General features: G+C 40.3%; 1 protein-coding gene across 1 annotated transcript in view; it reads left to right on the top strand.

Moving 5' to 3' along the window:
* The window catches only part of mcu (mitochondrial calcium uniporter), a 126,769-nt gene extending 107,452 nt beyond the window's left edge, over positions 1–19,317 (top strand). Inside the window, exons 4-9 of the mRNA XM_017694072.2 lie at positions 6,957–7,127; positions 9,355–9,459; positions 9,568–9,728; positions 13,693–13,896; positions 15,882–15,998; positions 17,333–19,317. Of these exons, the coding sequence (XP_017549561.1) occupies positions 6,957–7,127; positions 9,355–9,459; positions 9,568–9,728; positions 13,693–13,896; positions 15,882–15,998; positions 17,333–17,413 (839 nt within the window). The 3' untranslated portion in view covers positions 17,414–19,317. The remainder of the gene's footprint in view (positions 1–6,956; positions 7,128–9,354; positions 9,460–9,567; positions 9,729–13,692; positions 13,897–15,881; positions 15,999–17,332) is intronic.
* Positions 19,318–25,292: the final 5,975 nt, after the last annotated feature.

Here is a 25,292-nt window from a genome sequence, read left to right as displayed (position 1 = left end):
CTAAAAGCCAAGACAGAGGAGGAGAAGGTGGGGTTGTATGAGGTGAAAACGGTCCTGATAAGCAGGACCCAGCAGATGTTAAAATGTTGTGAGCAGTAACGATTTTAAAAGAGAGACAAATTCTGATAACTGCTAATATTAATTTACCAGTTTGGTGATCATTGCTTTATTAACTGATATGAGTTTCAGCTGTGAACTATCAGATATGATTCAGTCACATTTCATACTTAAACAACAGAAAGTCTGAAATAATATAATATGTACTACACTGTATAAATATTGTAGCACAGGGGAGCTTCCTAGTATTCCTTACAGTTTGGATTCATGTGAATTTGCTCTTATTTTTCTTCCTTTAGTTTTCCCTCACAGAAAGTTTTATTATAACAAGGAATGATGGATGATATTGCATTAGTATCAGCATCGAACAGAGGTTTATGAATCGATTGACATTTCTAACCGTTATTTGATAACATTTATTGCTGTCCAAATCTCATTTTCAACATAAGCAAATCTACAGGAGTAAACAATAATTCCACCCTTTGCAGCTATAACAACTTCAACTTCTGGGAAGGCTTTCCACAAGGTTTAGGAGTGTGTTTATGGGAATTTTTGACCATTCTTCCAGAAGCGCATTTGTGAGGTCAGATACTGATGTGAGAAGACACACAGTCTCTGCTGCAATTCATCCTAAAGGTGTTCTATTGGGTTGAGGTCAGGACTCTGTGCAGGCCAGTCAAGTTCTTCCACACCAAACTCGCTCAGCCTTGTCTTTATGGAACTTGCTTTGTGCACTGGTGCACAGTCATTTTGGAACAGGAAGGGACCATCCCCAAACTGTTCCCACAAAGTTGGAAGCATGAAATTGTCAAATTGTCTTGGTGCTGAAGCATTAATTAATTAATTTCACTGGAACTAAGGGGCCAAGCCCAACTCCTGAAAAATGACCCCACACCATAATCCCCCCTCCACCAAACTTTACCCTTGGCACAATGCAGTCAGACAAGTACCATTCTCCTGGCAACTGCCAAACCCAGACCTGTCCATCAGATTGCCAGATGGAGAAGCGTGATTGGTCACTCCAGAGAACACGTCTCCACTGCTCTAGAGTCCAGTGGCGGCGCTTTACACCACTGCATTCAACGCTTTGCATTGCGCTTGGTGATGTAAGGCTTGGATGCAGCTGCTCGGCCATGGAAACTCATTCCATGAAGCTCTCTACACTGTTCTTGAGCTAGTCTGAAGGCTACATGAAGTTTGGAGGTCTGTATTGATTGACTCTGCTGAAAGTTGGTGACCTCTGCGCACTATGTGCCTCAGCATCCACTGACCCCACTCTGTCATTTTACTTGGCTGACCACTTTGTGGTGGCTGAGTTGCTGTCCTTCCCAATCACTTCCACTTTGTTATAATACCACTGATATTTGACTGTGGAATATTTAGTAGTGAGGAAATTTCACAACTAGACTTGTTGTACAGGTGGGATCCTATCACGGTACCACGCTGGAATTCACTGAGCTCCTGAAAGCGACACATTCTTTCGCTAATGTTTGTAGAAGCAGTCTGCAGGCCTAGGGGCTTGGTTTTATACACCTGTGGCCATGGAAGTGACTGGAACACCAGAATTCACTGATCTGATGGGTGAGTGAATACTTTTGGAAACATAGTGTAGGTTCAGTCCTAATTTTGCTTTTTGTTATTGTATATGAATCAGCATCAGCAGATATGCACATGAAAAAAGGGGTATAACTCATAATTTCCACATCAGTGCATCCCTCGTTGTAACTGTGATGGTGCTTTGAAGATTTACCAGTTCAGCCATCAGTTCAGCAATTCAAACTGCAGCTCTGTATCTAGAGCAGATTTTCTTCATTTCAGAGGTTTGTTAAAATATAAAACAAGTCTCTAAATATATGTGCTTTATCAGATGGATTACTGATCCACACCCCCAGATCATAATATCAGCCTCTGAGCACAAATGTTTGAAGGGACCCTACCCGACTACCTTTTTTGGTGGTCATCATATCATAGCAGGTTACATGAGGGCTATGATTTGGGCCACAGATTTGGGCACTTCACTGCTATCAATGTGCATTTTTTTTCAGTCGATACAAAACAATAGCAAGATTGCACGCATTAATGAGAGCCCACGTTAACATGAACCTAAGCAAAATATTCACCACAATGAAGACGGGAAATTAAAATCAAACAGCTGAAATACACATAATAAAGATGAAAAAAAGCAGTAAACTTAAATTTTTTGGTTGGTTGGTTGATTTTTCATTTATTTATTTGATCGGCAGACATTTTATATTTGGCGTTGGATATGGGCATCCTCTTCTCCGGTGACTCCCCACCCTGGTCCTGCCCTACACCTGTTGGTGCTTAAATACTCCCAACACACCCGATCAGCTCATTAACAGCACATCATAGTACATAATGTGCAGGACAGTGGTACTCCTGGCTTGGAAACCTGTGCTCTTCTCTACTCAAGTATCATTATTACAGATATATGCCCTGGCATATAATTCCTTTATCAGGGGCTTCAGATTCAAAGTACATTCAAAGGAACACTGACTAACTGCTAAAAAAAAAAAAAAAGCTTAAAGGAAGGAACAGGTGCAGTGATCTAAGATGAAGATGAAGCAGACATTTAGGAAAGAACACGGACTGAGTGCTTCTCATATTCACACTAACAGATCATCATTTCAGGCCTCTTAAGTAGTCAGTGCCATTCATGGTTTTCGATGATACACGCCTAACAGTAGCTACCGGTTTTCACTGGTAGCAGTGATTTTAACAGATCTGTTTTCCATTGTTACTGATAGAGCTCTTATGGTAGTTATCACATCGCTTAATACTTCTGTCCAATGACAGGCTGTTTTTTGACGTTTTCTTTATTTTAATATTTTATATGAATTGTAAAACCTTATTCTCTATGCATACTGCTTTTATGTTATTTTTTTATCCAGTGTCAACCAGTGGCCAGTTGCGCCAACCCTGCATATGTTGAAACGTAGGCTAGTTGTACTGTAAGTGGTTACTAAGTTGAGGTTTATGCCTTACTAAGTTAGAATAAGTTGCACCACAAACTAGTTTTAACATTGAGCTTAGTAGCTATTAAATATTTACCCCTCCCCCTCAGTAGGTTTATCAGATGGATTATTGACACACAGGCCTAGATCATAATGTCATTGACCTCTGAGCACAAATGTTTGAAGGGCCCATACTGGACTTTTTTTGGTAGACAGGGTTTTTATATCACATCACAGTAGGTTACATGAGGGCTATGCATAGTATGGCAGCATAGTAACCTCAGATTTGGGTGCTTCACTGCTATAAATGTATATCTTTTTTTTAATCAATACAAAATGAAGGCAGGATTGCGCAAATTTATGAGAGTACATAAAAAGTTAATATAAACCCAGCAACTAATTTAGCATTTTCTTATGAAACACGCTTTTCACAAGCAAAATATGTACCCCAAACAAGACGATTGAAAAAAGCAGTAAACTTAATGTCCTAAACTATCAAGCATCTAAGCTAGTTAAGACATGACTTAGAGTTGTGGTGCAACCGAATTTAGTAAAAAGGTACTAACTAGTGTAAATAAGGCCAAAGATTTTATGCACAAGCTTAAGTGTAAACTTATGCAAATTGGTGCAACCCAGTCCAGAGGAGGATGGGTTCCCCTTTTGAGTCTTGGTTCCTCTCCAGGTTTCTTGCTCTTGCTCTTAGGGAGTTTTTTCTTGTCTCTGTTGCCATTGCCTTGCTAAATGGGGCTTGGACTCTTGGACTTTTTCTGTAAAGCTGCTTTGTGACAATGCCTGTCGTAAAAAGTGCTATATAAATAAACTTTGACTTGACTTTGAGTTTGAGTGTTCAGATTATGATCAGATTTGAAATGGGCTCATTTATCTGCTGTGCAGCTAGTAAAGTTTCCGCCGTGAGTCAACACAACTGTTTAGATTTTGTCATAGATGCCTGTAAATGGGGGCCTCCTAGTGGCCTCCTTGAAACCCTGAGGTTGATCTGGGCCTGCTGATACATCCTTCACCTTGTGCTGTTGGGACTGGGCTGTGGGGAAGCATGAGCTAACGTCTTCACGTTTGCACCTTTCTTAGATGCTTCTACTAAACCTGACATTTCCTACTTGAAGCCATCTGTTCAGGGTCCTTCTGATGCAGCCATATATTATCCTCCAGACCCCTTCGCTAAAGAACACAATCCCCTAAAACGATTCCTCATTACGCCTAATGGGGGCTATAATTGAAGCGTATGTAAATGGCGGAGCACAACCCCCTCAGGAAATGCCAGCCTTCCAGGAGGTCTGCACTGCAGCTGAACTTAAGAACATGACAGACAGTGGACATGCTGCTCTAATCATGAGGATGATCCTTGCAGAGGCTAGACTTTGATTTGGAGACCGTACTGGAGACGCGCCTCCTCTCACAAACAGGCATAGAGATCCATTTTGGGTCACTTTCCATAATGAAATAAAAGCACTTCTGAAGCAGTTTAGGAGCTTTATTGGCACTATATAATTTCTTATGAATATGGTAATTCAGTCATCAAGTTCCAATTTCCTCTTCAGAGTCTCCAGGCCTACAGGACCACCAAGCCACAGTGCTAAATCAGGGAAAACAGCGATATGTGCATTACTGTGGTCCATAGTAGAGCGAGTTGAAGTAAGATTCTGTTCCTACCACATGTGACTGTAACATATGACTACAATTGATGCTAACCTCCAAGACTTTCGTTGTATCAGTCGTATGTGGTACAATTTTCTTTGTTTTTAACTTTTAACTGCCCATAAATGGACAAGACAGGGACATAAGGCCCCATAGGTTCTCTAGGCAAATGCATTGGTTGCATAACATACAGGGGAAAAGCCCCAAACAACCCATGAAGATATACAGCCATATGTAAATGTTTGAATGTCCACAATGAAATTATATTGTTTTTTGACATTAAAACATCCTCTACAGAGAACACACGTAAATATGCCATTATACGGCACATTTTAGAGCACAGTTTTTATTTACGTGCTGAGTTTAACATTAAAAAATAATGTGCCGTAACTTTTGGACTTACCAATTTTTACTGCACTTTTTACAGTTTTACTTTATTTGTTCATTTTTATGTTAAATTCAACAAAGGAACAGTAAGTGTATATTAAATGTGCCGAAGTGTGTTGATGTGTTGACTTATTTTCACCTAGAAAATCAAGAAAACATGTAATTTGACCAGGACCTAGCATGTTAGCTTGTGGATATGTGTTAGCTTGGAGCTAATATATTAGCTTGTGGTTACAGCATTACACCAGAGCACAATAAGGCACAACTTTTTTCAAATATTCTATTTTTGTAGTGTTGAATACTGCAATAAACTGAAAATATATGGATAAGACAGTGGAAAAGCTAGTGGCTTACAGCAAAGGTCCACAACCCAAATATTAAAAGCTTTGTCTTTCCAACAAAAGTCAAACCACCTTGGGAGCCACAATATTTTATGTCCATTTTCACAGCTTAACTGTAAATATGTCTCAGTATGAGCTAAAGTACTAGTACAGGCTAAAAAAAATATTAAGGAAAACGCAGACTCACTTTGCTCTACTTTCCTCACATCTCCTGCAGGAAATATTTCCTCTAAAATAGAAGTGTTTTTCTAAAACATCTCTTAATGTTCGACTGTTTACGAAGCTGAAGTCACAGCTTCATGTTCTTATTTTCCTGTTCCACCTTAAATGGTGCCATAGATTCATTCTGTTAATTTAAGCATTTAAGGTGGAACAACAATAACAAGAAGCTGACTTCATCTTTGCTACTTTTTAGTGTTTCTTGTTACAGATTAAACATATCAGGAAACCAACTGGAATGATTATAAATGCAGATACATCAGTTTGTCTCTAAATTACCAATGTTTGTCTTTAATCTCTTTGTCTTTTCATTCGCTTCTAGCTAGGTCAGATTGTTGTCTGTGTTGCTATGGTGTCAAGCAGTCTGTGCACCAACATTCAGGGTTAAAGGATGAATTAGCAGTTCTACATGACTCACATAACTCCAGCATTTAAGACTTTTTAACATTTATTGTTGGGGGGGGTTATTTTATTTATAACCAGTAATCTAGTTCTGGAGCCACAACAGGGCAGTGAAAGAGCCGCATGTTGTGGCTTTTGAGTTCTCACAGCAAATTTGGTGTATCAGATTCAACAGTTGTTATTTTCCTGTGGCATGTTGTAGCTGCATCTAAAGTTCTTCATCTTAGTATCTTTCACTGAATTGGCTAATTGAATTGATGCGTATGCTCTAATTGGAAAGAGAATGAGTCTGGCTTGCATTAGTCCAGATATAACTCACAGGCTGCAAAGAATCAGTTAAGAATGCTGGGACAGACAGTAATCTGCATTCTTGCTTTCCGTGCAGGATTGTTTTTCCACCGTGATAAGAAATGTTTAGTGGCTTTGGCCTTTTCTTCTTTATCAGACGCAAATAAGGTTTGGTACCTCTTACAATGTGTGCATGCCTGTAGACAGAGGCTGAGCACCTCCAGTACCGCAGCAATAGGATAATTCTCTCAAAAAGGACCCTCTGTCTGAAACACTGTTACTGCAACACAGCCCCCTGCTGGTGGCCAGGGGTACAGCCCTCCGCACCCAGGCTTCATCATGAAATAACAATTACTCAGAGTCATAAAACCGGGAAAAACAAAACTGCTAACAGGCACAAAACTTCATTGGCACTGCAGTGTAATTTAGAAAGGAAGCTTTAGTTGTCAGTCTGAAGTTTAGAGGCGCAGTCTGTTGTTAATGAAGCCTGACTGTGTGGTGGCCCCATCATTAGGAGACTGCACTAGCTAACAGGCAGGGGTGGGTGGGAGTATAGCTGTGCGATTTGGAGTGAGACCTAATGGTGTGTGTGTGTGTGTGTGTGTGTGTGTGTGTGTGTATGTGTTATCAGAGGTGACAGTGGTGTATCAGAACGGCTTGCCGGTGGTCTCGGTGAAGCTGCCGTCTCGACGGGAGCGCTGTCAGTTCACTCTGAAACCGCTCAGCGACAGCGTGGGCGTGCTCCTCCAGCAACTACAGGCTGAGGACCGGGGCATCGACCGAGTCGCCATCTACTCCATAGGTAGGACTATAAACACACACAGTCAACATCATAAACACCTACACAAATGGACATAAATTGGCCTGGGAAAATGCAGCTTTATGCTCAGTTCTGTACCAACACGTTGGAATCAAGAGAAGTTAAGATTTTTATTTATTTATTTTTGAAAGAATATAAAAAAAAGTAGTTAATTTAACATTCGTTAATATTATTAACTGGGCTTAGACCAGCTCTGACCTTTGGAAGCAAATAATGGTGAGGGTAAAAGATACTTCCCTTCTGTTTTGATCTGTTGAAGGGTAATTTCACCAATATTTCTCAGTATTTTCTGAAAAATTCCAGCATTGAGATGTTAAGCAAAGTCATTCAGAATGGTTTGGTGTGAAATGGTTCATTGTAGAAAAGCATACAGACTCAGATTTCTTCACAGTGGTGGTGATGGGAACCGGGGGGTCACCATGTCTACAACATAAATGTAGCCATTTTATTTACTCTCCAAAACCAAAACCACCAGTGAACCTACACGTCTTCTGACCTTTTATATTTTCACTCACCACTCTGAATGACTCTGTGCCTTAATGGTCAAATTTTGCAGAAAATTTTAAAACATTGGTGCAGTTCCCCTTAAAGTAAGCTCAAACCAGAAGGGACAGGGAAATATCTTTTAACCTCACCATCATTGGGGGGAACCAGCCTTGTGATCGGAAGGTCACCGGTTCAATACCCATAGCCGACAGTACATGACTGAGGTGTCCTTGAGCAAAGTACTTACCCCCCAACTGCTCCCCGGGCGCTGCAGATAGGGCTGCCCCTAGTGTGTGTGTGCCCACTAGTGTGTATGTGGTGTCTCACTGCACGGATGGGTAAAATGCATGGAGGTGAAATTTCCCCACTGTGGGACTAACAAGGGTTATTAATTTCAATTTGCTTCCAAAAGTTAGAGTTGGTCTAATCTTGGTTAATAATATTTATGGATGTCAAATTAGTTTATTATTATTGTTATTGTTATTATTATTATTATGTTAATGTAATATACTGCCATTCAAAAATAAAATGTGTTCAGTGGACACTGAACGAGCATCTATTATTTTCATATTAGCCAATTTAAGCACAGATTTTATTTTCAACCTGCAGAGAAATGACTGTTTTATTCAATTTGAGTGTTTCATTGATATTCAATTTTTTTAAAGGTTCAGTTAACCATAGACCTGAAGTTGTACATTATTCTGTAGCTGACATCAAGCTCGTGTTGCACTATACGTCCAAAAGTTTGCAGACACCCAGCATTTCTTCTGAAATCAAAGATATTAATAGGGAGTTTGTTCCCCTTTTGCTACAGTAACAGCCTCTACTCTTCTTGGCATTGGACATGGTAGCTTTAAGCTTAGATGCAGCTGCTCCAGTGTGTCCCATTGTATTGACAGTGCTTTTCTATGGAGATTAAACAAGGTGTGTGTGCACAATTGAACTCCTGTGTCAGCAATGGATGCACCTTACTCAGAGTCAGTTTTATTTTCCATGTGTGCTTAAAATAAAACAATAAAATAAGACATGATTTGCAACTAACACACTTATAATGCGTATATACATCTCTACACTCTGGAATGGTTATGATTTTAAATGCCAATCTGCTTAGTCCTGGAGTTCCTAAAATGGGCAAGACAGCAAGTCCAGAATGACACAGCACCTCAGAGGTTTTATTACTGCAGGTGTGGAGGCCCTGCACAGCAGGTCTCGAGAACAGTGTTCTCCTTACCCTAAGACTGAGACAGCACTAGTTCTAACCAGGCCTGTTCATTTCCGCCATGACATATGGAATGTGAGCTTCAACAGCAGAACTTAGCAAATGAATTCATATATTTCCTGCCATAAAATAAAAATATAATCTGGGTTCTAGATATGCACAGATTCCAACACTATTCAGACCTTGCATCTGCTTTAATGCCATCTTCATGGTTTTAATTACATAGCACATGTGATATCTCCAGCTCCGCAGTTTCGATTATTCTGCAGTGGGAGGCACTATAGTCCCCTCTCCGCTGTGGGCTCTGGACAGCATATTACACTGGCCATTTTCTACAAATTACAAAATGTTTCATTTCATGACAAGCATCCTTAAGTGGCATTAGCAGTCACGCATGAGAAGCGCTGAGAATAGCCCTTGCTCTACACAGCCGTATCAGAGAAAAGACTGCAATTAGAGCACCCGGCCCCCATTTCCCCCCTGTTCCGCTGTGTGTTTGTGTAGATGGAGCAAGGATAGCCTCCTCTACGGGGATTGACATTCTGCTGCTGGACGACTTCAAGCTGGTCATTAATGACACTACACATCTGGTGCGGCCACCCAGAAGAGGTGAGAGTTCAGTGTTCAGTCTGGGGCGTGTGGCGGGGAAGCTTGGAATGGACAGTACTTTTGTTGTAATCGTTCATTTGCTGATGTTGTGTTGTGTATGTATCTCAGAGCTGTTGGCCCATGAGGAAGCTGAACGGATGAACGATGTAAAGTTTCTGGTGCAGCAGCTCTACACCACCCTCCGCATAGAGGAGCACCAGCTCAGCAAAGAGAGAGAGCTGATTGGACGACTGGAGGACCTCAACTCCCAGCTCCGCCCACTGGAAAAGGTGCCCTTGCAGGACTTGTCACCTTTGCAAGGCCTATAAATAATGTCTCTGATCTGTGTCATTTATCATTTTTAGACTGTAAAGAGATACAGACATGACACAGTGATGCAAATATCACAAGAGGATAAGGAAACTGAGATGGAGGCACCACTGAGCCTGAAAGGTTATTTTCAGGTCACTTGAAAATGTAAATTTTCGTTTGTAGCACAAACCACTTATGAACAGTTCAGCCAGAACTGCAAATGTTACAATTCGCCTCAATACATAAAAATATGCATCTGATTCAATTTGATTAGTGAAAACATTTTGGATGGATCTGTGCATAAAAATGTTTTAAGAGTTTAAATACAATTAAATACTTTTAAAGTATTTAAACTCTCACTGTTTACTTTGGAAGGCTTAGGTAGAAGAGCGTGTTAAACTAACCCCTCTGTGCAGAGGCTGTACTTTAGCCTGGATGGCTCTCAGTAGCCATGTTTACATGCAGTCTACTAATCTGTTAATAATCTGACTAACAGCTCAATCGGAATAGAATACGTCCATGTATACAGCTCAGCTGGAATAGACTAGTCCGATTCAGGCCATTTGGTATACAACTTCTAGTTGTAGTTGAATGAGGTGGGTAATCCTTTAAATAATCTGTTAAATAAAAGAATAATACCCATGTAAACACCTGTATTTGATTACATTCCCAATTGGAAAAAGCTCAAGTCTGGATGTCGGTCGCGTCATAGTGAAGCTTATACTGTTAAACATGGTAGAGCAGGTCTGTGGAGGAGATGCTCTGATCTTTAAAAGCGGTGGGACAGACATAAAGCTTATGTGTCTCAGAACACGACGTCTTCCGCTTGGCCTTCAACTGCAACTAACCCAAGGATATGTGAAGGACGTTTTCCTGAGCTTGACATTTTAAAGCAATTAAAAACACAAGCACTGCTCACTGCTGCTCATCTCGCTCTGACTGGACTTGCTGTCATCGTAACGTCTACACTAGGTGGTTCTTTACACATTTGCATCATTTTTGATCAGATTACTTTTAGTGAGCAGGTAAACAGAGATTTTCCATCTGATTGTTGAGTACAGTGAGGATAAACACCTCAGTCTTAATCTAATATCAGGATGTATTTAATCAAATTGGCAAAAATCTTGCATGTAAAAGTGAGTTGGTTGCATGTTTCAAAATGGGCCTATTTCAGAGACATCAAGAGAATTATTGTATTTATATACATAATGTGGACAAAAGTATTGGGACACACCTCTTAATCATTCTGTTCCAGTGTTTCATTCAGTCTCATTACCATGGGTGTATAAAATCAACCACCTAGCCATGTAGTCTGCCTTTACAAAGATTTGTGAAAGAATGGGTCACTCTATAGAGCTCACAAGAAGTCAGTTTGGGAAATTTCTTACTGGCTAGATATTCCATGATCAACTCTAAGGGGTATTATTAAAATGTGTAAACAAACACAACAACTGAGCCATGAGATGTCAGACCATGTAAAGTTACAGAGCAGGTTGCAGAGTGCTGAGGAGCATGGAACATAAAAGTCACTAACACTTTGCTGACTCAATACTACAGAGCTCAAACCTCCTCTGGCATCAACATCAGCACAAATATTGTGCGCCAGGAGCTTCATGGCAGGGTTTCCATGACCAAGCGGCTGCATGCAAGCCTTACATCACCAAACACAACGGCAAGCATCAGATGAAATGGTGTGGCTGGATTTCTATTCCAGCATGATTGAGCCTCAGTGCACAAAGCAAGCTAAAGCCATGGCTGGGTGACTTTAGTGTGGAAGAACTTGACTGGCTCACACAAAGCCCTGACCTCAACCCCATCACACACCTTTGGAATGAACTAGAACAGAGATTGCAAGCCAGGCCCTCTTGTCCAACATCTAACCCCAAAAAGCGAATGCCTATGGATTTAGAATGGAATGTCTTAAAAGGTCCTGTAGGTGTAATGTGTAGGTGTCCCAATACTTTTGTCCATACAGTGTAAGTGTGCATTCTGTGACTCATACGCACAACTAAGAAATCGAAAGGCACATTCTACTGTTTGACTGCAGAAAATATCCATGTGTTACAAGTTACTCATTACCTCTCTCAAACTAATGGGATTACTCTCTTGATATGAGTAATCTCAGTACTTTAGTGTTACTTTCTAAAACCCAACCAAAATCTACCAACAGGGAAGAGAAAACCCAAGAGTCCTTTGAGGCAATCACAGTAAACCTAATTTAAAAGGACTGGTTCAATCTCTGTCTTTGCTCTGAACAAGACATTGCCAGTTATACTTTATTGAAAGGCATTGAAAAATAGAAAACTATAGTCCAAAAACTCCTTATGAATAAAACGTAATATTTATGAGATTTTTGTGAACAAAAATCAAGTCAGATCTGTTTAAGGTAGGGCTCTTTCTTCTACTGCATAGGAATCTTTATATTTACATTTCATATTTCTCTGAACAAAACCTTGAATCTCCAAAACGGTAACTTTACAGGAGAAGGAAAAAACCTGCTTTACTTTTCACGTAAGTCAAAGGAACCAGAATTTTTTCCAAGTCATTTTGGGCCGTTTCTTTTGTTCCGTTCATCATGAAATTTACATACAACGTAAAGGACACTACGCATTTTCAAATTATGTCAAAACTGGAAAACCACAAAAATTGAGATACAAGGTTTTGTTCCGACAGCAGCGATTTACAGCATTTAGCACACGCTCATATCCAGAGCGATTTACAAAAAGTGCTTTGTTCTCTGCTCTAAGTATGTTTGCTAGTTACAAATAGGTTAGAGAGAAAGCCAATCCTGAGCTCAGATACTGCTAGAAACCTCATGCTGATCACTAGAATAAAAAGAAACAGAATTACAAATATACAACATGCATATACAATACATTTCAATAAGTACTGAACTTATCCATCAGTTAAACAAAAGTGTGATTTTATACTTTGAAATGGTTTATTGCACATGCTTATTCTAAACAAATACATGAGGACAGGTACAGATCATAGATATAGACTGTTTTAAGTGCACTGCATGTGAGACATATGAGTAATGCTAGTAACTACTTTTTAATGAGACAGTAACTGTAATGTGATTACAAGAACTGTAAAGCATGACTCTGCTTTGTTACTGTAAAGAGTGTACACATTACTATTACACGTTGCTCTGTACTGTGTTACCCCAACACTGCTTGCTAATGCCTTATCTCAGTGTGAAGTGAACTGCTGATTATATGATATTTAAGCAATAGACCACGAGAGGGAGTGGGTTATGGCGAAATAACATCAAGTCATGGCTGTGATGTTATTTGTGATAACACACGACCTCGCGTGGTCTATTGCTTTTATACAACAGTTAAGTAAATAAAGTAAGAAATGAATAAACTGGGCTGTGAACACTGCGTTTAATATCTTTTAATGTTTGCAGTTCCTTCCACCAAATCAAAGTTCCTTAACAAGCAGCTTGTTGCTACGTCAGAGTAACGACTCCACCCACTCGCTGCAGAGCCGGCAGTCCGTTCTCCAGCTCCACACGGACCAACTGACAGTTTGGAAATTTAGTGTAGTCTCATCTTCAGAGTGTGACCAAATCAACTGTTGGCCAAATGTGATCTTAAAAGTATTCATTATCTGTTTGTGGCAAAGTAAGAAGTAAAAACATTAAATAGCTTGAGCATCTCCTACAGCTGTCAGAGTTGTTGCTTAGTAACGGCATCTCAACGGAGTGATAGTGATGTTATGTTGAAATAACACGGTTAGAACACTTCTCAGCCAATCAGCTTGCATGGCTGGAACTAACTGTTGTATAATGTCTAAATAATCTCAGACAGTTTCTCTGTGCTGTGCTATAAACTTAGTTTGAATTCCAGGTCTAGCACTGAGGAAGCAGTGAGCATTTAATGATTTCATCATGAAAATCTAGGTCTCTAAATGTTAATCACCATTCTACTGCCTCAGGTGAAGGAGGAACTAAGTAAGAAGGCAGAGCGCCGGACCACCTGGGTGCTGTGGGGGGGCATGGCCTACATGGCCACTCAGTTTGGCGTGCTGGCACGGCTCACCTGGTGGGAGTACTCATGGGATATCATGGAGCCCGTCACCTACTTCATCACCTACGGCACAGCCATGGCCATGTACGCCTACTTTGTGCTCACACGCCAGGTAAGTCGCATCTCCGTCAGCAGGATGCAGTTAAAAGAGCAGTGCAGCCAGAAATATGAGCGCTGTTAATTATCATTACTATACAATAGCATTACACAAATGGCATTAAGCTAATTGAGAACTGATTGAAAACATTTTTAGCCACATTGACAAATTCTGATCAGACGTGTTGCCAGCACTACTTTCAGAGACTTTAGCTTTTTTTTTTCACCTTCAGAGCAGGAGGGACATGTTTGTGTCTATAGGCAGTCTCAGTAAAATAGGTCAGCATGTGGAACTGCAGCTTTTTGTATGTTAGTGTTTCTGTCACTGTATATAAGAAGCTGGATTCTCCCTGTTTTGTTGGATGCACTGTGGTAGATTCTGGTGAGCATGTGCACATTCAGAATTCAGTTAAGATCACTGAGGACTTACTATTGATGATGATGATGATGCACTGTACAGTGACACATGTTAAGCCATTGATCTGGGCATATATATATATATATATATATATATATATATATATATATATATATATATATATATATATATATATATATATATATATATATATATATATGTGTGTGTGTGCGTGTGTGTGTGTGTGTGTGTGTGTACAATTTCCAGTGTATTTGCAATGACCGTCCAATACCTGCTTCAGCTGATTAATCTGTTAGTAAATTAAAGGCATGTTGCTGATAGAATTGACCAAATCCATGTTAAGAATAAACCTGTGTTCTTCTATCTGCCCTCTGCAAATCAAGATATGAATAACTTATTAAACTGTTATTCATAGCTGCTCTTATGTTTTACAGTTGTTACTTTATTTGATTGTTTCTATTTATTTAAAGTATCACTTTACAGTATGACTACAGTAATAAAGGGTGTATGAATGATTTGAAATTATATTACTAATGGTTAATAATTAGGTCATAAACACCTTGAAATGATTAATAAGCACTTATCACAAAAAGAGAGTACTGACCTGATGCTTAGATCTTTCTGGTTCATGATCTTCATGATTCAGCATTAAATCTGTCAGCTTCACCACACATTCATATTCACTGGATTTAACAGCTCACTGTTACCGTTATTATTTATGTGCTTTAACTGCTTAGTAATGATTTTGAAGTTGTTTCAATCCTAATTATTAATCATTAATAAAATAAATGAAACCATCTGTGAACCGTTTTTATAGTTATATAGATTAACCACTCAGAAATAGAGGTACTAAACTGTCACTGGGGCAGTTCCCCTCTTGTCACTGGGGTGGAACCCTCAAGGGTACGTCTCAGTACCTTTAGTCATTGGACACAATTGTACCATAATCCATCCATTGAAATGATATTTTCTAAGCTGTACTGAGTCCACACACCCCATCTCGCCTCCAGACTTTTATTTTACTGTTCTGTTTTAAACATTCAGTTACGAAAAGATACAAGTACAAAATTTTTATCTGGAAAAAAACTTATTTACGGTTCATAATTGAACCTTAAAACCGCGGTTGTACCTTTGAGGGAACATTTACATTGTTTTTACTTTGACGAATTAAAAATGGACCTGAACAGAACCTTAATTTCTAACAGTGTACAACAGAAAACACACTTTGTTTTACACAAATTTCTTGGCTACCTAAAACTCTTTCACCATACTGTATATTCCTATGCATTTGTTTCTTGCTCAAAATGGTCATTTTTGACACAAACCAGATTAAAACCCTGCAAATGTTCAGCTTTGTTAGAGCATGTTCTTTACATATTAACATAAATGCAAATCATACTGTTAAAGTACAGAGCCAGAAATGGCCACTCTTGCTTTGGTACTAAAGAGGTTAATGCAATGGACCCTCATTATTCTGTGTCCTCATGATTATCTCCCTCACTTGTACTGTACCCAAGAGCATTGAGTCTACATAGATTGATTTAATCTTTGTTTTCTTAGGTTGGCCTTTGCAGTGAAGAGGGCCTTCAGTCTGACCTCTCGCTGTTTGTTCTCTCCTACAGGAGTATATTTACCCCGATGCCAGAGACAGGCAGTATCTGCTGTTCTTCCACAAGGGGGTGAAGAGGACACGCTTTGACATTGAAAAGTACAACAAACTGAAGGATGCTATTGCCGAGGTGTGCTAATACATATTCACACACTGGAGCTTTAATCGGGCCTGAAATTCGGTCCCGAACTCAAATAAAGCCTGAGACTTTTCTGGCACAGCCCAGCTTAACCCGAACAAAGTCCAGACCACATCATGATATTATTGTCTGGAGTCTGAAACGGACCGGAGGATAACAAACTTCTGACCCGAACTGGCCCAAGATGCCAAATAAAACGTGACAGGGTAGCTCTGGTTACTGGATACTAATAAATTAAAAATATAAAGCCACATAAAATAATGTGCTATAATAAAAAGGCCATAATTAAGTTCTAATTGTTCTTTAATGAATTTATTAATCAAATATTGATTCTGATCAGAATCTTAGTTGGTTTTTAGTAGTGTAGTAAAAACGAGGCGAGTCCAAGTCAAGACCGAGACTAGAACTGACTTAAGAGCAAGATAAGATCAAGATCAGGTTTATTTTTTCAGAATCAAAGAATAAAAAGAAGAAAGATGAAAAATTGACATTTATCATTAAATAAAATATTAGTAATTGTAACATTCTGATCTGCCCTCAAGGAAGGTTTAATTTTGGAACCAATGAACAAACAAACAGTACCCAGTTAAGCCTTCATGGAAAGATCCATTAGATCCTCTTTAGATCCCCATTAGAACTGGCAGTGAACAGATTCTGTTTAAACATGTAGAGAAAGAACTGTTTTGTTGTCTTTGAAGGTTTGGTGATATTTAATAATGATAGAATTAATAAAAGAATGATTCATTCTTAATTTTTTAAACATTATTAAGTTAATCATTTTTCCACTTATGTTTTTATAATTTACACTGACAATACTGGCCCAAATTACTGCCTCCCCCTGAGTACAGGCCTGCGGACCACTAGAGGGTGCTTCACGGCCCACTGGTGGTCCACGGCCCACAGGTTGAGAAACCGACAGACGTCTTCTAGCACTTTCCTTAATCGTTTTACTGTATGAGTATGTTTTCTCAGGAGTGTGGGTCTCATGGACCTCAGCACTGAGAAGGTGACCCAGAATAAAAAACAATTTAAGACAGTAGTGAAGGATAAACTTAGCGGTAAAACTAAAGGCGGGGAAATGCAGTGTGAAATCAGTTAGATTGGGAGGCAAGATGCGAGAACACAAATGGGAAATTTGAGCCTAAACGGAGCCAGACAAATATTTGAGAACGGACATCTGAACTCATAGAGTTTGGATGAACATTTTAAGCTCTATTACTCCCAGAAACACTCATGATTAGACAGCTAATTTGGAAATAAAACTTCCACATCTCTCTCTTACCTTCCTCACGTCCTTCCTGCTCTTTTCCTTCCCTCTCTCTCAGGCGGAGTTGGACCTGAAGCGTCTGAGAGATCCTCTCCAACTGCATCTCCCCATCCAGCAGATCAGCACCAGCAAGGATTGACGGGAAGAGTGAAAGCCTCCCTTCCTCCTTCCCTCCCTCCCCCTCTTTCTCTCTCACTCCCTCTCTCTCTGTCCCTCTCTCCGTCCGCACTTTTTTCATTTCTTCTTTTGGTTACCTGTTCTTAATGTTTTCCCCACCACCTCCTTTGATTCTCTCTCTCTACTCTCTTTCGTTCTCTCTCTCTCTCTCTCTCTCTCTCTCTCTCTCTCTCTCTCTGACCTCTGACAGAACCATCTCCACATGAAGCATTGGAGGTTTTTTTATTACTAACGTTTTTAAGTTCTTTGTTTTTTTGTTTTTGAAAACTCTGAGCAAACAAGGCGAGTCAAAGCAGAGGAGGAGGGGACGGAACGCAATCAACAGAAAGAATGAAAGAAGCCTGAATCCTCTCTGGTGCTGGAGGGCGAGAATGCTAGTCGTGCCTGCAGCCCTGTGCACTCTGGACCACAGAGAAGAACAACAGCAGCCTGTAGGAAGTCCCTGCTGCCTAACAGGACGTGACACCTGGATTTGGACATTACACCTCCAATGGACAGTGACCCCACTCCCTGCATGGGACATGGAAAAAAAAAAAAAAATGAAAACAAAAGACACACGTGCACACAAGCTCTGTGGCTCAGCACCTTGGAAGCCTGAGAGCTCCACTCAGCTCTTTGGGTGAACTTTTCTTTTTACAGAGAAGTTGTACACGCCAAAAGATCTCGGGCCGCTGCGCTCTTTACCAGTGTCGATGAGGGACATTCAGCTGCAGGAGAGCTCGTCTGGACCCCCTGTCGCAGCCGCCTGTTATGTGACGTGCAAACAAAGAGCGAACACTGCTGCTACATGCGTGAAAGGAGAAAGGGGTCATTACTTGCTGTACGGACCTGTTCCAGGCTGCAGACCAGAGATATACCGGCTAAACATCACTGTGTGTTCTATTATTCCAAAAAAAAAAAGGAAAAAAAAGAAAAGAAAAAAAGAAAAAGGAAAATAACACAAAACAAAGTCAATTTTGGCACTTTTTATTTTAAAAGCCATATTATATTTGTTATGATGAGTGAAAAAAAATTCATATCTAAGAGAATGACTCGAATCTACTTTTCATTTCTTACTGGTGGAGGAGTTTTTTAATCATCTTGTCAGACATCACTTACCGACATTCAGTTGTATACAAACGTTTGAACACCCCTGGTCAAATTGCTTGTGTTTTTGTTGGCTTTCTAATTGAAAACAAGGAATGAATCTAAATTATGCCGTTTTCTGCTAAATTTAGTGAATTATTTTTATTCCTTTGCTGAATTTCACTAAAAAATAAAACATAAAATAAATGTTGTGCTTCTGTATGACCGTTGTTTGTTTTATTTAGCTAAATTCAGCAAATTAACAGTTATTGACCTTTAAAATACTTATTTTCACTTCACAATTCAACATTCAAATCAAGTAATTTGACCAAGGCCACCCAAACGTTTGCATACGACTGCAGAACCTTTCTTTACTATCTTAACCCCACACCAGGTCAGTTCCATGTTCTCATACATACAAACGGCTTCTGACATAACTATGACCCTCACACGGCCACGCCGTTTTCTCGACGCAGTCTATTAAACGGTGACATCAATTCTAAATGAGCTTACATCTGCGCAGTTGCTTGGAATACAATTTAGCAGAGGATTACATATTCGGAAGCTTGTCATTCGTCTTCATTGAGAAAAACTACTTTACCCACAGTGCCTCACAGCACCCCGAGCAGCGTGCTGGTCAGGGCTCTGCTATACTCCTGCATGGCCACACCTGCAGCTCTGTCTCTCAGCCTCAGCACCCCCTCAAGACAGATACGCCCACCCTTCAGGACTAAGGGCTGCTGACGTGTAAGATGCTTCAAAGGAAGAAAAAAAAGAAAGAATATTAAACACGTCAGTGAGCGCGAGCAGTTCTTGTGACGTTTTTCAGCTGCACATATCCTCCTCTGTATGCCAAGAATATAGCGGTACGTGGAGAGAACAGTGTAATATATTAGATCCTAGAATTAGTGGGTTTCTCGCACACTTTCGCAGCATGCTGTAGCGCGTGACTGTTGCATCCTCCCGTCTATAAACGTGGCGTCTTTAGCAGACAGGCCTTAGTGCAGAGACCCATTTTGAAGCAGTAGAATCTGTGGGATGGACATGTGACTGTGCTTAAACACGCACACTGCTTTTTTTCGTCGTTTCACACACCCCAGGCCTACATGCCTAAACACTGTTCTTCAGGACACGGTGCTCAAATCATGATCTGTTCTGTTTTACTTTCTAAACTTGCCCTCCTTTGCAATGCCTTGAATGGATCATTTCATAACATGTTTGCATAGAAAGTACTTCTCTTAGGTGTTCCAAATGAATCTGTATGCGTTTACTGCGCTTCAGAGGGTTCTGGTCCAGTTCTGGTCCTGGATGGCCAAAGTCCAGCACAGTTTGGTCATTTTCCTGCTCTAAATTTTAAAAAGTGCCACAGGGTTTTTGAGTGACGCTATGGAAGAGCCACTTTTGGTACCGTAAGAACCTTTGAAAGAGTGATTGGTGAAAGCGAAGAACCTTTTAAAGGTTCAGAGACCCTTCCTTGGAATCTTTACATCAGTGGTCTCCAAACTTCCTCCTGGAGTGCTACTGTCCTGCAGAGTTTAGTTCTAGCCTGCATCTCATATGCTTTCCCTTGCCTCATCTAACACTGGTGCATCTGATCCAGCCAATCAGGAACTTCTGAAGAAGTTATTTAGCTGGAGCAGGTGTGACAGATTGTGGTTGAAACTGGATTCTGCAGGACGGTAGTTCTCCAGGAGAAGGGTAAAAGCCACTGCTTTACATGGTAACACTTTACTGTAGGGTTTTGTTCATTAGGCTACATCACACCTAGATAAGATTACCATGACAGCTGACATACCCCTACAAAAATGTTTAAGACGGCTTATTCCAATAGGCATCATCTTTCATAAAGGCTAATTTAACTAACTTTGATCAAAATTGCCTAATTTAACCTTTGTAGCAAATGATGCCTATTGGAATAATCATTTATATATCGCCGTTGTCAGAAGAAAAGCTTCTTATCTTCAAAATTATAACTTTACAGGAGAAGGAAAAAAACTTACTTTACTTTTAATGTCAGTCAATGGAACCAGAGATTTTTCCAAGTCATTTTTGGCCATTTCTTTTGATCAATTCATCATGAAATTTACACACAATGTAAAGGGCAGCAAATTATGTCAAAAAGTTTAAAAAGGCAAAAATGGAGATACAAGGTTTTGCTCCAACAGCAGCAAAATATTTATGTGGGTTTTCTTTTAGGTGTCATGATATGCTTATGTAGGTGTCATGTACCATGTTATGAACAGCACTCTACAGTAAAGTGTTACCCTTTACATTATGTGGAGGGTCTTTGTACTTTCTAAAGGTTTATCAGACTCACACTTCTCATTTACAGAAATGTGTTTTAGTAAACCTACTAACAAACTGCTGAGCTGAGGGGTCTTCGAGCTGGGAAATCACCACAGCATGGATATGGCCTTCAGTGAAAACCCCTGGATTATGGTATTGTGTGCTTCATCGTCATCCAATACTTGTACAAGCACACTCATTTATACATGACCTTGGCGTTGTCATGTTCCTCGTCACCTGCTACTGCATACTGCTTCCTTTGCTCCAGTAGACCTTCAGCACTGCAGATGAGAATCAGCATCCAGAGTCATTTTCTTTCTAAGCTCTTGGACACGCATTGCTCCATTATATGCTACGATGAGGCTGCAGTTTGCTGTGCATGTCATCTCCGTGGTCAGTCTGTGCCACTAAGCTGTCATAGGAGACACCTGAGCATTGGCCAAAGATAGCAAAGGGACCTAGGTGTTGCTAGGCTATGTCCTTCATATTGGGGGCAGGGGGGGTCACACTGTACACCTTATTTTGCGATCGTATGCACCCTTTCTCACCGTTTTCAATAAGAGAGATGCATTTTGCTCACGCTTTATGCGACCTGCAGCGCTGTTGTTTATGCACAGAGCTCCAGGCACTTATTAATTATTGAAAGAATAGCTAGGTAGAACTGCTGAGTGACCGCTGCGATGCTGTGATTGCATTTTTCCATGTTCTGTAAATGCAGTGTGATTCCCCCCCCCCATCCCCCCCCCCTCCCCCCCCTTTAGATGTACATCTTCAGACCTGGTGCAGAGCAGCACCGACTACATCCCTTGACATAACGAACACCTTACCTAACTCGCCAGGTAAATGTCATACCCTTCATAAAGTGAACGGGAGGACAAGCAAACAGTGCAGGACTGTGGATCTTCTGTGCTCTTGTTCTGATGACAGATACCCAGCAACGTCTGACATTTGCACAGTCATATCAACTTCAGAACAGCCATGGCCAAATAACCAGGATAAAGTTGAGTGTTAGTATAGTACACCTGACGGACATGTAAGACCCCATTCCGCTGCAAGGGGGCTAGTGTCACATACCAGAAAGGATGGAATTACCACTTATGAATCCCCAAGCAAGTCTTGAGTGCAGTTGAGGTTTTAAAGAAGCCACTGAAAGATTGTTCGAGGAATCAAAAGTGGTTCCTCTATGGCTTCGTTCCGCCTGTTTTTGTGAATACTGCAGGTGGGTAACCATCAAGGCCTGCGCTTTTGGTGGTCTTCCGTAATTGGCTGGATGTAAAAGGTCCACTGAGTAGAAGTTTGGATGGCGGCCTTGGTGCAGTAACACTGGCATGTGGTTTTGTCAGTAGAGCGAGGTTGACGAAGGGTAACTATGTTTGTATGCATCTGTGATGACAAAGTGCAATTCAGTAGGTTAATTTGAGAGCAGTCCTCATCCATACTGGCCTGATAGATTCGCGTACATCAGTCTCTCTTCCTGCGCCCCTCACCCCAATAGTCAAATAGTCAATAGTCATAAATCCTCGTATGGAGATGCATGCATGGAGAAAAGAGGAGGCAACACCACTCCTCTTCCATTGCCTGGAATGACCTGATAAGCGGATACCAAATCCATTCTCACTTGCTCCTTTCAGTTGCCTCAACCCTGATTTCCATCGATCGCTTTACTTTGGTTTTTGCTTTATCTTTGGTTGGTTTGTTGTTTTCTGTTGGTTTTTTACAAGAGTATATCTAATATATGGAACTTATTCTAAAGCGGGTGTTGCATGAATGTATGTTTACATGGGGAAATTATATATGACCCAAAAAAATTGCAGAGATTGCTGACTTTTGGTTGTCGAGGGCTTGGTGCAGTTTTTCCTCCCTCTTCGTCCTTCAAGACTGCCGTGTCTGAAACATGGGCAGCCAACGTCCAGCCACCCCACACACCTCACCCATGTCTCCCTGTCCCTCCCTGTGCATCTCTCTCTCTCTCTCTCTCTCTCTCTCTCTCTCTCTCTCCCTCCCTCTATCCTCTATCTCACAGCCCCCTATCATATGGATTAAGTTTTTGATATGTGCAGTCTTTTACATTTTTATCTTGTGCACTTAAGATTAGCTAAGTAAAAAAAAAAGAAAGCGTCATTGAGATTGAAGCAGGATCCCATCGTTTACCCATTCAGATCTTTTCTTCATTTCATGTTTTTGTTTTTATTTGGTTCATTGGCATTGGATGCTGTAATGTTGGAAGACTATAAAAATGAAAATGTAAACTCCTGTATCATTTATGAAATGTGTATAAAAGAGAAATGTAATTCAGTTATCAATAAATACTTATCCAGTTTTGGAACTGAGAGTCCTCCTCTGTTTTTTATTACATTTCCAACCAAAGCCATGTATTTGATGTAGTATGATTGAACTATGATGCAATGTTCATAGTAATTAGTATTATGTAATTGTTATGTAATAGTAATTATATGTATTATTTTATCATAATAATAATTCTGACTTGCTGTGTTTCTCTACAACAGAATATCTCACATCAATCAAACTACCCTGAATTACTTTGTTTACATATAAATGGTTTAATTCTGTACAAATTTTGAAGAAACTGTGGAATCTGTTAAATCCTCTTTGACTATGGCAGCAGGCATGGGGCTCCAGAGAGGCACAGGCCTCAGAATCTGTAATCCGTTGTGCTGAAAAAATATTTGCAAAGAGAATATCACTATTTCAACTCTCTGAGCTCCTTTGAAGGAGGTCTAGTGACTGCCATGGCTTTGATTTCCTGTGTTGTCTCCCAAATTCCAATGTTTTTGTGGGAAAGAACTTAATTTACCAGCATCACCATCTTCATTACTGAACTTGCATATGAATCACACAGTGGTCCTGCAGCACCAGTCAGAAGTTTAATCAGAGCTGGATGGATGGTTGGATGAACGTGTTTTCAGATGAGATAAAATAATCCTTCATGAGTCCCACAATGGGGAAATTCACATTTTCCCTAATCGTTTTTATTTTTAAGACTTGGGTTCAAATGCCCAGAATGTGTTTCCAAGACAAATATAAGGAGTGATAAATATAATAGACATTTTTTTTCCCCAAAAACAAAAATTTTAAGTTACTTTTTTTTTAATACCTCGTCAAAAATCTGTTTAACATTTTTTTTGTCACTGCACAATTCCTTATGTGTTTTTTTTTTTTTTGACATCACAGCTGACAAATGACACCTACTGAAATAAGAGCTTATAAATGTTGTAGACCATGAAGGGCTTACGTAGGTGTCAAGTAGCCATAATGCTGTAAAGCATTGTTATTTCATAGTTTTTGTGTCCATACTTTTCCCAAAATTTGGAAAATGGTTCAAAATTCTTCATCTAAACATTTGCCGTACCGTGCTGCAGACCAAATGCTAATTACAGAGGCATTGTACGTTTTGTAGCTACATCAAGTCAAATTTGAGCTGTTATGCATATCTGGCCTCCAGTATGAGAACAGAGGGGTATAACCCACCGCATGATTGATAAATCTGGTTATTATTATTATATTTCTTGATTCAGGATTAAATAGTCAAACCTTCTGCATCTGCATCCCTCGTACTTCCTGTCATCTTCTTCCTAACTGATAAAAAAAAGGAAGTTTACAGTGAACATCAACCAGTTTTAGGACTGTAGGGTATTTCCAGACATTGCATATGATCAAATAAATGGTATTTAATTAAATTGGTGATTGCACAGTCCGCAGGGCTCAAACAGTCCTGTCTTCATTATCCGTCCTCATCGAGTGCTTTCTTTAGCTCCCACTGTCTGGTACAAAAGTTCACATGGTCCTATTGAACGGTGTGTGCTGTAATCTCATAAGAAGCTTGCCGTGTTCCAGCCCGTGGCCCCCATTGATTAAAGAAGCAATTTGTTTAATTAAACGAGGCCAAATTTGTCTGTATTAAGTACTTTTGCTGCCAGCTACATTCTATCTGAAACTGCAGCGTGGCCCCACTGTTAGTGATCATTGAAGGTTTCTTGAGGAACCGCACATCCTCTCAGCATCAGTCATCACAGTTGCCACTTTCACCACTGAACTCCTCTCTACTTTACAAGACAGAGGGACAAAAAGAAGGAGTGCACTCTTTAAAAAACAACAGAACACTGGACCTGATTAGATGAGGAGACTTGAAAGCAGTTTCCAGAGATGAGTTAACAAGAGAGAGAGTCCTGATTGGCTGCAATAGCTTGTTAAGGGAATCCTGGACTGCCGCCAGGAGATGGTATATTTGGGGGTTCACTAGAGGACATGAGAGCTGGTGCTGGGAGAGGCCGCAGCCTTAGGATAAGCTCGAGTCCAGGAACAATGAGAGGATGGTCTTGTCACTGGCCGGAGGGGTGTGTGTCGTAGACAGCAATGAGGGGACAGGACAAGAGGTCAAGGGGAGACAGATGTGCTGTCCACTGTGCCACCGCGCACAAAAATACAGTAACACAAGCCATAACTCTTGGCCCTCATACGCAGAGATAACA

Source organism: Pygocentrus nattereri, chromosome 5, assembly GCF_015220715.1.
Source record: "Pygocentrus nattereri isolate fPygNat1 chromosome 5, fPygNat1.pri, whole genome shotgun sequence".
NCBI lineage: Eukaryota > Metazoa > Chordata > Actinopteri > Characiformes > Serrasalmidae > Pygocentrus > Pygocentrus nattereri.
Note: the sequence above shows the minus strand (reverse complement) of the source record. Positions and strands in the feature narration are given on the sequence as shown.